This window comes from Conger conger, chromosome 5 (genome assembly GCF_963514075.1).
Source record: "Conger conger chromosome 5, fConCon1.1, whole genome shotgun sequence".
In the NCBI taxonomy this organism is placed as follows: Eukaryota; Metazoa; Chordata; class Actinopteri; order Anguilliformes; family Congridae; genus Conger; species Conger conger.
Genome location: NC_083764.1, coordinates 47,350,897 through 47,365,523, shown reverse-complemented (window position 1 = coordinate 47,365,523; position 14,627 = coordinate 47,350,897). Strand labels below are relative to the sequence as shown.

The window sequence follows — 14,627 nt, the reverse complement described above, 5'->3', positions numbered from 1 at the left end:
TAAGCACCAATAGCTCACTGTAACAGAATGTTTTATGTAAGTGACAGGATACAGCATTGTTTATGTTCCTTACTTAAAGGCAGGGCAGATGCATCAATCATTTCTCCATGGTAAGCATCAGAGAAGAGTGCTTCACCGCTTTACACTTTACAAGTTGATATTCATAATGTCAATCTGTTTTAAAAACGACACAGCACAGACCATACAATATGACAGAAGAATACACTGCCTTTGTCAGTAATAAGAGTACTGTAATAATAAAAGTTACAGAATATTTAAAAGTGCTGCACATTATGTTAGTGCAGAGAAATGGACATGCTTTATTCTTCCCAAAAATAAACATACATTGTCACCAACAGCAGACTTCTATGGAGAGAACTGAAACAGGCACAGTGCACAAGTTCAAATGCAGTAATAGTAACAGTAATAGTAGATAAAGGGGCACTGATGCAGGTGTGACCACTTGCTGAAACCAAACGTACCCAGCAAGTGTTCATAAACTGTTTTATGTCATGTCTGTGCCCCCTTTTCTTGGTTTCTCTTTCATCTCTACATGTTTCTCTTTCCTTTTCTAGATGTCTCTCTTTCTTTTCTACATGTTTCGGTTTCTTTTCTACATGTCTCTCTTTCGTTTCTACATGTCTCTCTTTCGTTTCTACATGTCTTTCTGTGTGTTCACTCCGGTCCTTCGTTTCCCTCTCCCCCCCATTACGTGTCGCCGCCCTTCACTCCTTATATGTATTTCCTTCCTGTCGCTTGTCATTCGTTTCAGCCGTTTCTTGTTATTCTCTCATCATCTGTTCCCCTGCACCCACACCTTGTTTAGTTCAATTTAACCTGCCTGTTTTTGTTAATCGGGCTAGTTCTTAGTCAATTCTGTTTCCCTTATGCCAGGTATGTCTGTTATCTGTTCTGTTTGGTTCCTTTGATATTCTGTTGTGACCCCTGCATGTGTTTTTAGGACTCATGTTTTTATATGCTTGTTTGGACTGCTTACCCAGTATTGACCTCTGTTTTACGACTAAACACTTGATGTCCCCTGTAATACCTGTTTGCTGGATTTTGACCTCTGCCTGCCTGCATCTCTAATATTAATAAAGCCTCCCATTTTCACGTTATCCCCAAGTCCGCGCTTGGTTCCTCTGTCCCGCACCCCGACAGATTTAACTATTTTAAATAAGTAGCACTAATCACTTCACAGAAACAGGAGTAACATGGTGGTTGAATGTAACACTTGCCAGTTGTCTTTAGGCAACAATAAAACAAATATTATTCAGTAATTTAAATGCATTTTAAAACATTTTTTTCTAAGCCTAAATTTCCCACTATAAAAGTTAACTTGAACTGTCTGGGCATGGTAATGAGAACTATGCTGTGACGTGTCCCCACTTTCCTGTAGGTCTCTAGCGCAAACTGTGGGTCATGAGTTATAGGGGAGGGATCAGGTGGTTATCCTCATGTGACGTACTACAAGGAGAACATTCTCCGCCGGTTAAAAACAGGACAATACATTTAAAAGGCAATTGAAAAGGTTCTTTAATTTCCAAAATTAAAGAACGGACATATTTAATACTTTCATCGTGTTTCTTCAATGACGTCTTCTGCAAATTGCATACAAAAACCTAGAAAGTGTGACCAACCACCATGTTACTCCTTCAAACCAGAGCAACAAGGGGATTTTTCCAAATTTGACCATGTAGGGGGAAGCAGTGAGCAACAATGGGATCTTTTTCCATTTTGACCATGTGGTGGGAGGGTGCAGTTATTACTCTGGAACCAGTCACAGCAGGGGGAGGTTGTAATGCCTTTCACTTCATTACGTAATCACCACAGACTTATCAGGGCACAGATCTCTGGTGATTATGTAAATTGCTGTGGCTGTTGCAAGCAATAAATAGGTTGTGATATCCCCCCACATCTTTAATTAACTTTGAAATGTGAAAGAATCTTCCTATTCGCACTTAGCTGATTGCAGCACTTTTTACTCAATTGACTCATGTTAACTGATTGCTTTTCATCTTTAAATAAAAACTAGCAGACCCTTTAACCTTCCACAAACAAGGTCTCAGAGTACTGGCTTAATAGCAGTCACAGCAGTAAATAGCACTGTGTACCACGAATGTAATTTCAAGATGGGAAAAAAACATTTGGGTGCCTGCACCAACTGCTGTATGGGAGACTCTGTGGAACTGTATCTGCCATCCATTGAAGAAAACCAGACAGCACTGCAAATGTAAATAGGAATGTACCGTCATGTTCATAATATACTTTTAATTTCACTGCACCTGCAAAAACAAGAGAGCGCAAAGTGGCAGATATTTCCATACCTCCATACATTTCCATTCATATTTAGGTGAGGGATTTCACAACCTATGCTATGTATAACCAACAACAACCATAGTAGTTTACATAATCACTGGAGTCCAGATAGGTTTGTGTTGGTTATGTAATAGAATGTGTATACCCCATTACAACCCCCTTAGTATGGCTGGTATAACTCCCACAAGTGAAATGGTGCGTGCTACCCATTGAAAACCAGTTGTTTATGCAGAACTTGCAAATGCGAACTTACCATGACCCTGTTATATTCTATGAAAGTGTAACATCAACATGATAACATACACTACATGGTTACTGGATGGCGACTCACACTAAAAATACTGTGGGGTATTACATTTAAAAAAAATGAGATTTCATCACGATGAATCAACTCAAATCATGAGAGTTTGGTTTAATTAGGGGTCTAGTGACAAAAAGCTTGTCAAAACTACACAAAAGGATTGAGCTATACAAATTAAGCACATAACTGTTTTTTTAGTGCTTTTGTTTGGTTTGGCACCATGACCAATAATATCTGTTATCATTCACAGCACACAACCTGCATTGACCCAATCCGACAGTTTGCACTTTAGTTTTTTGGTCAAGTTTAAACAGCAGCTCCGGCCTGCTGGATATGTTGACATAACCCTCTGCCCAGGCCACGTTTGTTGACATTGAAATGACTTTTCTGTGCCTGAATCCTCATGCAGCTGTAATATATCTTGACCTACGTTCCCATTATTCAATCATTATCCTCCCTGTGTCACAAAATGGCATCCAGGACTTGAACTGTCCCTGGAGGTATCCATGCATGCCATTTGACTAAATGGTGGCACACATGGTGGTGAGTCTGAGTGAATAAAAAGTGCAATCACAATGGCTGTAGAAGTGGTGGGTTTCATAAACAGGTGATTTATTTCATAAACAGGTGATCTGTAAACATGAATTTAGCAGTTTTGGAAAAAACATACGTACAGTACAAATGTGTATGCAGATCGTGGTACAGAGAGTCAATATGACTCAGTAAAGCAGGAAATGTGCTAATGATGGTATCGAGACCTCCACACGCTAATGACAATAGGAAGAACTGTATATACCAGGGGTTTTCAATTGGTTTTGATCCAGGGACCCACAGCCAGGGGATCCGGGGGACCCCCAACATAAGGTTAAAAGAGTTTAATTTAAAACAACGGGTTTAATACTGATCAGAGAGGGGGGTGGGTTTGAGAGAGTTGTTTGAAGACCTCCTACAGACTCACCGTTGAAAACCCATGCTATATGCTAATGACCATACAGAGATCTCTATATGCTATTGCCCACATTAGAACTCTGTTAATGCCCATACAAAGAACCCTAAATTCTAGCAACCAAAGAGAGAACATTCAATGTTTGTTTGCAGTCCCCATCAAGTTTCCCTTTTCCACAACATGTAAATATATAAAAACATTTACAACCTCAGGTTAACAATGCACCATGAAAACAAAATAAATCAGTATACATTGTACAAATACTATAAAAAATGACAAGCCCTTAACAACGGCATATCAGCGAACAAGCATAACACAAACATGCATGCAGCACAGGCAGTATTGTTCAGTAATTTAAAATAAGCAATATCTTTTTTCTAAGCCTATTTCCCTTTGTGTAGAGGTTAGTGTGTCGTTGATCAGGGTAATATTATGAGTGAGGCAGTTAGAAGAAGCTGCCATCATTGGTCAGAGAACAAATCAAGATCTTGGAAGATTTCAGGGAGTAGGTGTTCCCTCCGCCGGGTCTCCAGTAAATCCCCCTTCTCCGCTCAGTTCGCCCCCTGGGCCGGGCGTGGCCATACCTCCCATTCAGATTAGTGCCTTCACAAGCATTGAACCACCAGCCACCTGCAGGAGAGTACACAACATTATTCTACCATGATATACTTCATAGGATGAACAATTTCAGTTCAATACAATACCATGTACAATAGTTCTACTTCATCCTCCTACCTTACTGGGGACCAAGAAACATGGAAGCACGAGGGAACATTAAAAAATAAAGACTAATCTTAAGTGAAACATTACAAGTGCTCAATGCCAGGCCAGCTAAGTGTCACATCTGACCTTTAGTTAATTGGCAGATGCTTTCACCAAAAGTGGCTTGCAAAGTGCATTGTGCTTGGCAAACATAGCTGTTGACCTCTCCAAAATGAATAGATCATGGAAATACAAAGGTCAAGCTGATTTTAGAGAAGCCGCAGGCTCTACCCAGACCTTCATGATTTAGACTTTTTAGATGAGGTCCAGCCTGCCAATGAAGGACACATTGTGCCTGTTAGCTTGTAATTCTTACCTAACCTTTATTTTTTGGAAATGATAAGTTGGAACAGTTTAATAGCTACTCTGAGCCTGGAACAGTTCTGTGGTTTTGCAGCATGTTTCTGCCTTGTGCCTGGTTCCCGTGGGATCGTAAGCTTGTTGGCAGGCAGCTGTACCTGTGAAATTGTGGGCGCAGCTGGAGTCCTCCTTGTTATTGCGGTCTTTGGTGGAAAAGCTGGCGGTGAGGTTGGTCATGGCGTCGGGCAGGTCTCCGGACACCTGCGTCAGGCTAAGCATATAGTGGGAAGCAGGTCCCTCCAGGGTGAAATTGTACTCAAAGGAATGCCTTCCCTGCTTCCAGTCCTCCAGCTCTATCTGCAGAACAGAGCTTCCCTGGCTGGCAATAGCGTAGATCTTCTTCAGACCAAGCCAGAACTCTTCTACAAAGACACACACACACACACACACACACACATAGACAGTTACTACAGAGCCAGCATTCTTGTGCAGAAGCAGTTAGCCTGAAAATCTTAAGCATCTAGTCTAAATACACATTCGTGGCAAATGGAAAAACTTCACAGGATGGCTGTATTGAAAAAAATATCTTGTGCAAATGATCAATTATATTACAGCTGATTGCAACACATGTGCTACCACTTTCATTTTTGGCGGCAACAACCCATTCTAACGGAAAGGTAGCGACTCAAGCCCTGTTGTCTCACATGCAGAAGTGATGAAGATCATAAAGGTTCTTCCTCCATTATGAGACTCTGGGTTGGGTGTTGCAATCCCTTGAATTTCTGCCACTTCCCATCCCTCAAATTCTGCATAGTCATCCCTGCCTGTAGCCTGAAAACTTACTCTCAAGGTTGCCAAATCCATTTTCATACTCCTCCCATGTTTGGTCAAAATCCACGGATCCATCCTGTCTGTTCTGGATAACGGTGAACCCTCCATCTGCAGTGGGACGTGGTTAGGAAACTGATCAAATGCTTATGGCTGTAAGCTCAGTCCTTGCAAAAGCTTCCATTGCTTCTGATGGCTAATCAAGAAGGACTGCCTCTGATTTCAATGAGATTCAATTTGCACTCAGTGCTCCTTCATAAATAACACTTGCTCCTTGATTGCCACTGTTTTAGCTAGCAGAAGCAGTTACTGCCTGTTGTGTTGTTGCCATTTATTGTAATGTAAAATGCATGGATCTCTGTGTGTGTTCATATTAAGTCCTCTATGCAAAAGCCACATTTCAGTTCATATCGTGGTCATGCATTATTTATATATGGACTTTTAATCAGGAGTCTGAAACATAATGTAAGTAGTCAGTCATTTTATCTTAAGCTAGCGAGGGAGTGTTTTGGTACAGCTCACCTGCAGTCATCTGGCAGTACACATAGAAAGGTTCTGACTGATTGGGCTTGATGGGGTACACGCCACTGTTCCTCTCTCCCCTGGTGAAAGCATGACTGCAGTCCTCAGGAAGATCTGTAATGCAGTCAGGCATGGTTATGAACAGTAGATCTGTAATGCAGTCAGGCATGGTTATGAGTAGTAGATCTGTATTGCAGTCAGGCATGGTTATGAGCAGTAGATCTGTAATGCAGTCAGGCATGATTATGAGCAGTAGATCTGTATTGCAGTCAGGCATGGTTATGAGCAGTAGATCTGTAATGCAGTCAGGCATGGTTATGAACAGTAGATCTGTAATGCAGTCAGGCGTGGTTATGAGCAGTAGATCTGTAATGCAGTCAGGCGTGGTTATGAACAGTAGATCTGTAATGCAGTCAGGCATGGTTATGAGCAGTAGATCTGTATTGCAGTCAGGCATGGTTATGAGCAGTAGATCTGTAATGCAGTCAGGCGTGGTTATGAACAGTAGATCTGTAATGCAGTCAGGCATAGCTATGAGCAGTAGATCTGTAATGCTGTCAGGTACTATGGGTGCAATCTGTCATGTGCCAAGGCCAAGTATTACATTGTATTTAATTCTGACAATAATCTTTATGCAGCTGACAATACACCTGAACTAGTTACTCAAAAGACATCAGAATATCAAGGGCAAAGAGGCACGTCCTTCACATTTGTGAAGGGAATACATCGAAAAACTATTATTAATAAAGCAAATAATGGTCAGATGTCAGGCCATGCATTGTGATGATAAATATTATAATTGCAGCAGAGCACGACTCACTGAGTATCATCTCTGTTCCCTTTCAGCATTGTTCATTGCCCATTAGCGGCATTCACAAGTTGTTCAGGTCCCCTGGAGGGATTAGAGGGACCAGAAAATATCCCTCTGCATAGGTGCTCTCTCTGTCCGCACGGATGCTATTATTTGTCGGCAGCAAGACAATAGTTGCTTCAGTTATGAAGTGCTATGGTTTTTTTTATGCCTGGATGCACTTACCGTTCATATCTACGCTGCTGTTAGTGGAGTTCATTGCTAGATATTCAAGGCTGGAAACCTCAGGAGTAGAATTTGATACTTTATCCTCCGTCTCTTGGAAAGCTTCTGAGTTGAGCTGAAAATTTAACAAAATGCCGTCAGCCATCGAAAGACATTCAATTAGTAAATTCAGTTTGAGAAAGCCTTATGGTCCATCTACATGATGGAAACACCCACAATGTTGTCAAGTCAAGTTGTATAGCACATTTTCAAGCACAAGGCAACTCAAAGAGCTTTACATAAGACATAGAAAGACATTACATAAAAATGTTATTTAAGTAAATTGTAATTAAAAACAATCTTAATAAGTTAGTGGAAAAAGAACAATTAAAACAGTCTGCAAAGATTTAGGTATATACAGCGCAGAACATGAATGTTTTTTAGATGCTTTGAAGATTAATAAAAGGTCTCTGTAGACCTACACCCCTCCGGGCACCTGAAGCAGAAGCCGTACCCGCTCTTCCAGGACTTTGATCTTGTTCCTTTGGAAGTTGAGCTGTTCGTGCTGCCCCTTCACTTCCTTCAGCAAAGCAGTGATACTCTTCTCCTGGGCTGAAATCACTTCCTAAAACAAACAAGCCATTTTTAAGCAAACTACTTATCCAGTGTTGCTGTGAATTCGACAGTGTAAAACTGAAATCCTGTAAACATGCAACAATCAATAAATCCTTGGAGAAATAGACCTATACAATGGACTTGCCCATTTCACCAAAAAAGATTTTTGGTGAAACCTAAATATGTGCATTTTTTACATTAATGCACCCAACCCCTCCATGCCCCTGTGCCCCCCAAAACCCGACTGCATAGCAGGTGTAGCAGGTGTCGTAGTAGGTGTCAGAAACACAGGTTCATAGATTCAGGTGTGCTACAGGTGTTCAGTAGGGCTGTGCAGCAGGTGTGCTGTAGGAGTGAGGCAGGCCTTACCTTAAGCTGGGCAATGTCTCCCAGTTGCTGGGCATTGGGGAGACTCTGGGAGAGGCCACTAAGCTTCTCCTCCAGACTGCCCACCTTGCTCTGCAGCTGGGTGCGCTCCTGCAGGATGCTGTTCATCTTGGAGCTGATCTCCAGAGACAGGCTCTTGATCTCCTGGTTGTTGGCCTGCAGAAAGGTGGTGGTCTTCTTCAGTTCCTCCTCCTTCTCCCGGATCTCGCTGGTGACCTCGGACAGCTGGCTGAAGGACCTGTCGAAGGTGGTGAGCTTCTGGAAGATGTCCTTGATCTGGCCCTTGGTCTTGTGCACAAAGTCGCGCAGACTGTGCCCCAGCTGCAGCAGCCCGTTAGCCAGAAGCCGCACGTCATCCAGCATGGCGAAGCGAGACTGGGTGGGCGGCTCCGATGGCGCTGGCTCGTCCGGACCCTCTGGCTTGGCGACCTTGGGGGGAAATGCGGAAGCCAGAGCCAGGAGGACAAACAGGAGCGCGAGTTTCATCTTGTTCTGCCGGGCAGGAGGAGGCAACCGTCTGCAGGATCCTTTCCCTGTGTCTGTAGAAAGGACGGAGGAGCAGCAGCAAAGCCTCCTATATATACACCGTGCCCCCAATCCCTCCCTCGTCATCCCTCCCCCTTCCACAGCTGCCCCCAGCCTCCACCCTCCCTCCCGGGGGTTGATCATTAAGCCGGCTCTGCCCGAACCGACGTAACCCTCTGACATCCCCAGGGAGTCACTGGCAGAACAAACAAATCACAGAAGTGTACACATACCACTCCCCCCTGAGTCCCCTTCACTGCTCTTAGACGGCCCGTGGGAGCTGCTAAGTAATGCTTTAAAATGTGTGAGTGAGGTCACCACCCTCCCGAGTTTTCACAGCTATTAATAATACAGCAAGCAATTTAGGCATCTGACTTTGATTCACTGGCCTGTTCTGTCAATCTTGGTCTCCTCTTACTCCTTCGAGCAGGCCTACGGAAATAAACTTTTTTCGTTTTAAGTTTGTCTAGGGAAATAAGGCTCTTCACAACAGAGATTCAACATTCAGCTGTACTGAAAATGTCAGTTTTTATAATTTAATTTTACTGCTCTAATATATTGCGCGAGACAAGTCTGTTTACACTGGGTTTGAACAGGCATTACGTGTGAATAAAACAAATACTGGCCTCAGTCTGTAGACCACTGCAGCAAGCGGCTTAATCCTTGTATTATGTATAATCATTTACGATAATCATTTGGCACTGCTTGGCATGATGATTTTCAGTTTGTTTTTAAAATGTAGTTTTACCATCAAGAAAATATATTAAGACTAATTTACAGAACAGTTCAGGCATTCATATAATCAGCATAGTGCACTCATCAGTTTTTCTTAAATAAAAAGACAATTCTTCCATTAAATTCCCTCAAAGATTATGAAAAATTGATTCCTAAATACTAGTCCCAGTCTACTATTATAATAGCTTATAATATACTCACTCATATCCAAGCTATTTAGCCCCAAGACTCCTTGCGGTTTCCTTGATAGTATTTTACCAACTCAATTGCTGCCTTGCGAACATCATTCTTATACAGCAGGTTTGGGTTAACAGCTAATGCCATGGACTAATCCCCCTTGTTTGAGACTAGAAGTGGTCATATGAGGGTAGAGCAACCTGTCCCCCACAGGGGTCACTCTGACCTAGTTACCTACCCCCTTTGGCCAGCACTCACACTTCCTTTTGAAGCACACACACCTTTTCTAACTCAAGTCTAACTCAACTCCAGAGATAGGCCTTGCTTATTTGTTAGGTAAATTACCAACAGTTTATAGGTGCCATTTCATACAAGAGCATACAGAGCAGTCAGTTTAATCAGATTCTCCACAGGGAGACCCTATTTCAGTTTTATGAATATCCCCATGCTGTTAAATTTACATTAAGCAGCTTTCTGGGAAATGCTAATCAGCCAACTGAGTTGATTGGCTTACCAGAGCCAGTATGGAGAATCAAACGCTGCTCTAATCCCCTTTATTCCAAGTCTCTCCATTTGGTTTGGGAGGAGTGTGGTACCCAGTGTACACACTGCCCTTTACACGACCATCTGCTTTAACCCTTGTGTAGTCTTAACATTCTGTATACTCCCCTTGTCAGAGGATCAGAAATGACCCACCTTCACTAAGCCCCTAAAATAAAGCAGCGTAATTGAATTTTAAACTCTAAATATATTTTGCATTAAGAAACAACCTGTCACTCATCACAAACATATTGCAGCAGATATATAGCAAACATATTGGCTGTTAAACATATTGGCCGGTCATTTCTGACCCTTAAGACAAGGGTTAAATAAAGCACTCAACCCCATATGCAGTGAAACCTGTTGGGAGATGACTGATCAGTACGCAGAGGTGATCCAGTTAAATGCAACAACCTATTTCCTGAGTTTAAGGCTGCCAGCCTTGAACTGTTCAGAGTAGTGATTTTAATGCAGTCTGCCTTTGCCAATTTAAGGATTTTGAAATACTCTGCTGGCTTACAAAGCCAAAATGAGTTGGACTGAACAGTTCATGTAACAGGTCACATTACAGGCCCTTCAAACAGTAATGTCACCTCTGCCCTTTCATTTACAGTATTCAGCACTTCACTAAACCCAGTCTCGTCAGCATCACCTTTGTACAGTGCATTCTGGCAGCACCCCTTTTCAGTTTTAGTTCAATAACAATAACCATGTCTTGTCCAACAGCACCTATAGACAGTTTTCCAGACAAGTTAAGCACCCACGTGTTAGGCACACTGTTATTTCAGAACCAACCGTGATATTAGCCTACACAAATGGACTGCAAAGCAATACAATTAAGGTAAATCAATTAAAACAAATGGAATCAGCCTTCTCCGACTTGAGATTCCTGTAGACCTGCCCTCATGTCTTGCTACTGGTTCATATGCTACTAGTAGTCTAAGCCCCTTTTCATTTCTGTGTGCAAATGTTTTAACCATGGCTTCCAGGTCCAGTTTACAGGCCTTACTGTTTTCAATAGTGAGCACTAGCACCCTTGAGAGTCTGTCTTGAGACATGGTGCTTCTAAGTTAGCACTTGAATAGTTTTAGTTTTGAAAATGATCTCACCCCTGTTGTAAAAATCGAGCTGATCTGACTGGTTAACCAGCTATCAGCTGTTTCAAAACCTAGCTTGAGATGTTTTTTTCAGCAGGGCCTGCAGTCACAGGAATAGCGATAAAGAGCTGTAAACGCAGTGGCAACATCAGGGAAACGGAGCAGAAGTCAGTGGTGCTTTTATTAAGCCCGTCTTATCTCCTTCTTTTCCAGCCTGTATTATGGAAAGAGATTAACTGTATAGGAAACTCTGAGCACAGCCTACAAGTTGCTGCAGCAGAGGGACGCCACAGCTGTGTATCAGATTTGGAAGCTTGTTGGTCGGAAAAATTACGTATTCTTTGGCATTTTAATGTTAGCTTGTTACAATAATGTTTTCGGTGGTGTTTATGGGTACCACTGAAAGGCATTACTCGTCATCTTGAGAAATAAATGCAGGCTTTTGTTCCAACCTCTTTGGACGAGTTGGAAATGGGACTTTTTTTGTTATAATTGTTCTTGGTCATATAACATTTCTATGTTGCTCAATAGGGGTGCATCTGCTCCACACTCGATCCGGAAAAATAATACAAATGTTTTAATGAAAGGGCCGGACGTTGCGTGCTTTCTTCGTGAACTTATAGAGAATACTGTTCCCAAATTATAATTAGATCGCTAGCTAGCTAGTAAAAAAAAAAAAAAAAAAATCATTGGGGTGTTGTTGTAGCTACGTGTAGCTTAGCTTCGGATATAGCCAATACAATATAACATGTTTGTTTTATTACAAGGTTTTAAAACAGGGGAACGAAACAGGGGCATCATCCTAATCAGCAGGTCAATCTATTAATTTTACTGTAGGCTTTAGAAAAACCTGATAAAATGCAACCGTGTACCAAACTTGCAACTGTTTTAATGCATGCACCCCTCTAAACTGTAAGTTTGGATTTGGAAAAGTTAGTCGTAAACGTAGCCTACCGATAGTTGCACAGTACGTGTTATTGTAGCATAATGAAATGATTAACTTCCTCATTTGTGACCCGCTCTATCACAATCAGTTTGACGTCAAGATGGCCAAATTCACATAAAACTTTTTAATTCTTAACTGTTTTAGGTTTTCATCTTAACTTTGTTGAGTAATATCTTGGCTTTCATAATCTGCATGTCTTAATGCCAAATTCATATAGTTTTTAAGATTTTAAACACAAGTCAAAGTGAAAGTAACACTAGAGTTGTGCATTGTTTGGAGGTTAGCCAGTTTGTCACACAATTAGATCACTAGTGACAACTTTAATGTCTTATGTTTCACGATTTGTCTCAATGACAAATTCATTTTCAATATATAGTTTTAAATGTTTAAAACGTAAGATGACGACGCAGCCAAATAGTTTTGTGTCATTTGGAAGCTAGCCAGCTTAACGTCACTGTTCCCCGTCACCTGGCTAACAACCACATCAGCTGCATTCATGGCTACAAGTTAATGTGAGCATTCAGTTTAATCGGGTTCACTGAAATGTATTTCATGGTCTGTTTGTTAATATCGAGAGTAAATGTAGTTTTATACATACGATGACAATGTATAGCTCCGGAGTTTCATTAGTGTCCCCGCATTGAAAACATTTTACTGTGGAAGCAAAAATGTTTTATAGGTCGCAATATTGTCTGTCTGTATAGGTCTGTCAAAATATAAAACTTTTTACATGATTTGGTCAAACGTATTACAATTTCTCCTGCTGCAAGTAACCTATGGCAAACAACTGCCCCTCTTAACTGTGCCATCTGGCTGACAGTCCAAAAGAGTGTGAGGCCAGGTGTAAAGAAGGCAATTTTTGCAGTTTTACAAGCCATCTATCTGTTATTGCTTGTGAACTGTAGCGGGAGGTGAGCTAGAGGTTGCGGTTGGCGTGTAGAAATATTGGAGGGATATGGATATTTTGTACCACTAACACTTGCACATTTTAGGAATTATAGCAATATTGGAAGAAACACAAAATTGACTTTTGGAACTCAAATCCAAATTCACCCTGTGTGACGTGGCCTTGATATTTAATAGAGATACTCTGCAAGAATGTCAGCACACAAACCCAAGTCTGAAATCCAAACACACCCAACTAAGTTGTCTGCAGCCAGACCACATTACCAGTACAATTTGTTTACGCAAACCTCTCATTCTGCTATACAATTCACAGTGCAGTATAAAGATGAGCACAAGACACTGAATTACCTCAAGCAGCTTTATTTTGAACTTTGTAGCCACCACCTGACAAGTTCTGGATCTCCACACCACAGCTAGTATCAGAGCAAAGGCAAGTACAACTGCAGTTACTACTCCCACCATACCATAGGCAAGAGACTGGGGCAGTGTGGTGGGGAGAAAAGGAAATCCCATTAGTATTAAAGTTCTTGGAATGGCTAGATTGCCGATGAACCCCACAAAGCTTCAGTCCCTCACCTTCATAGTGACCATCTGAACCCATCCTGGCCAGACTTTTGAACTGTTGCTCAAAAGCCACCGCTTCACTAGAAACAATGGCAGCCTTCTCCCTGGACAGCTTTTAGCAGTGTGTCTCCTTGAGGGACAAAAGGAGCAAGTGCTCTTTGATACCCAGTCAAGGAACCCCCTGAACAAACCATGCTGCTGAACTCACTCTGCCGGTGACATCCAGGTTCACAGGAGTTACCAGCAGAGGGGAAGCTCACTGCAGTGCTACAGTGGATAAATACCAGCAAGAACAAAGGCCCAAATATACAGGTAGGCTATTTAATATTTTATATGTACATGTTTGCTGCAGACCAGGTTACCGGAAGGCTACAAGGCAAACTCAGATATGAGTGAACTTGAAACAGCACTCATTAAGGATTACCCAAGGGAATAAGAGTCCAGACTTCCATCAGAGTATCCCTTTGTATCACACTGGCCATTGGCAAGTCTGAGCTCCACATGTAGGGAGCCTGGGGCAGCCACTGGAAGGGGAGGTGGAACAGTGTTCAACAATCTATCTTAACTACGTGCTTTTCATGTGATATTGTGTGTGCTATAATGTAAACTGCAGAAAACATCATTTTAAATTAAATTCAAGACTGAGACTGAATCACTAGGCTCCTAATTAGGTTAGCACATATGTGTGTTTAAGTTCTCGAGGTTCTTACAAATAGTTTTTATTATTTATTTTATTATATTTTTTATTATTATTTTTACCTTCAACATATTAACACAGGGGTGCAGAACAAGGGCTGATCCGTTTCAGGATTTTGTTCCAACTTCTGGGACCGACGTTGAATACCCCTGCTCAACCAAGATTTGCTAATAGGTGCATGCACAAAGGTATAGATCAGACGTGGGCAACGAGGACTTGATTGGTCATATGTTTCAAGCCAACACTCTGGAAATATGTATATCATCTGTTGATATGAAATAGCCTACATTACATTTAGGATTACTTTTTGCCTACTTCAAGAATTTCTCATCCAGTGTTCTCAGTTTACGTATGCAATATTAGGACACTGCCCTTGTTCTAGTTTCAGCTAATGGTTGTCCTAATGGTATCATCATTATTTATGGATAATATTTATTTTGATTCA

General features: G+C 41.6%; 1 protein-coding gene across 1 annotated transcript; it reads right to left on the bottom strand.

Moving 5' to 3' along the window:
- Positions 1-3,211: 3,211 nt before the first annotated feature.
- Positions 3,212-8,530, bottom strand: LOC133129255 (angiopoietin-related protein 3-like). The gene is made up of 7 exons (XM_061243216.1): positions 7,978-8,530; positions 7,508-7,618; positions 7,015-7,129; positions 5,979-6,092; positions 5,472-5,567; positions 4,787-5,050; positions 3,212-4,196 (listed from the first exon to the last, which is right to left on the bottom strand). The coding sequence occupies exons 1-7, from the start codon at positions 8,479-8,481 to the stop codon at positions 4,012-4,014; spliced, it is 1,389 nt and encodes a 462-aa protein (XP_061099200.1). The 5' UTR covers positions 8,482-8,530; the 3' UTR covers positions 3,212-4,011.
- Between the last annotated feature and the right edge of the window lie 6,097 nt (positions 8,531-14,627).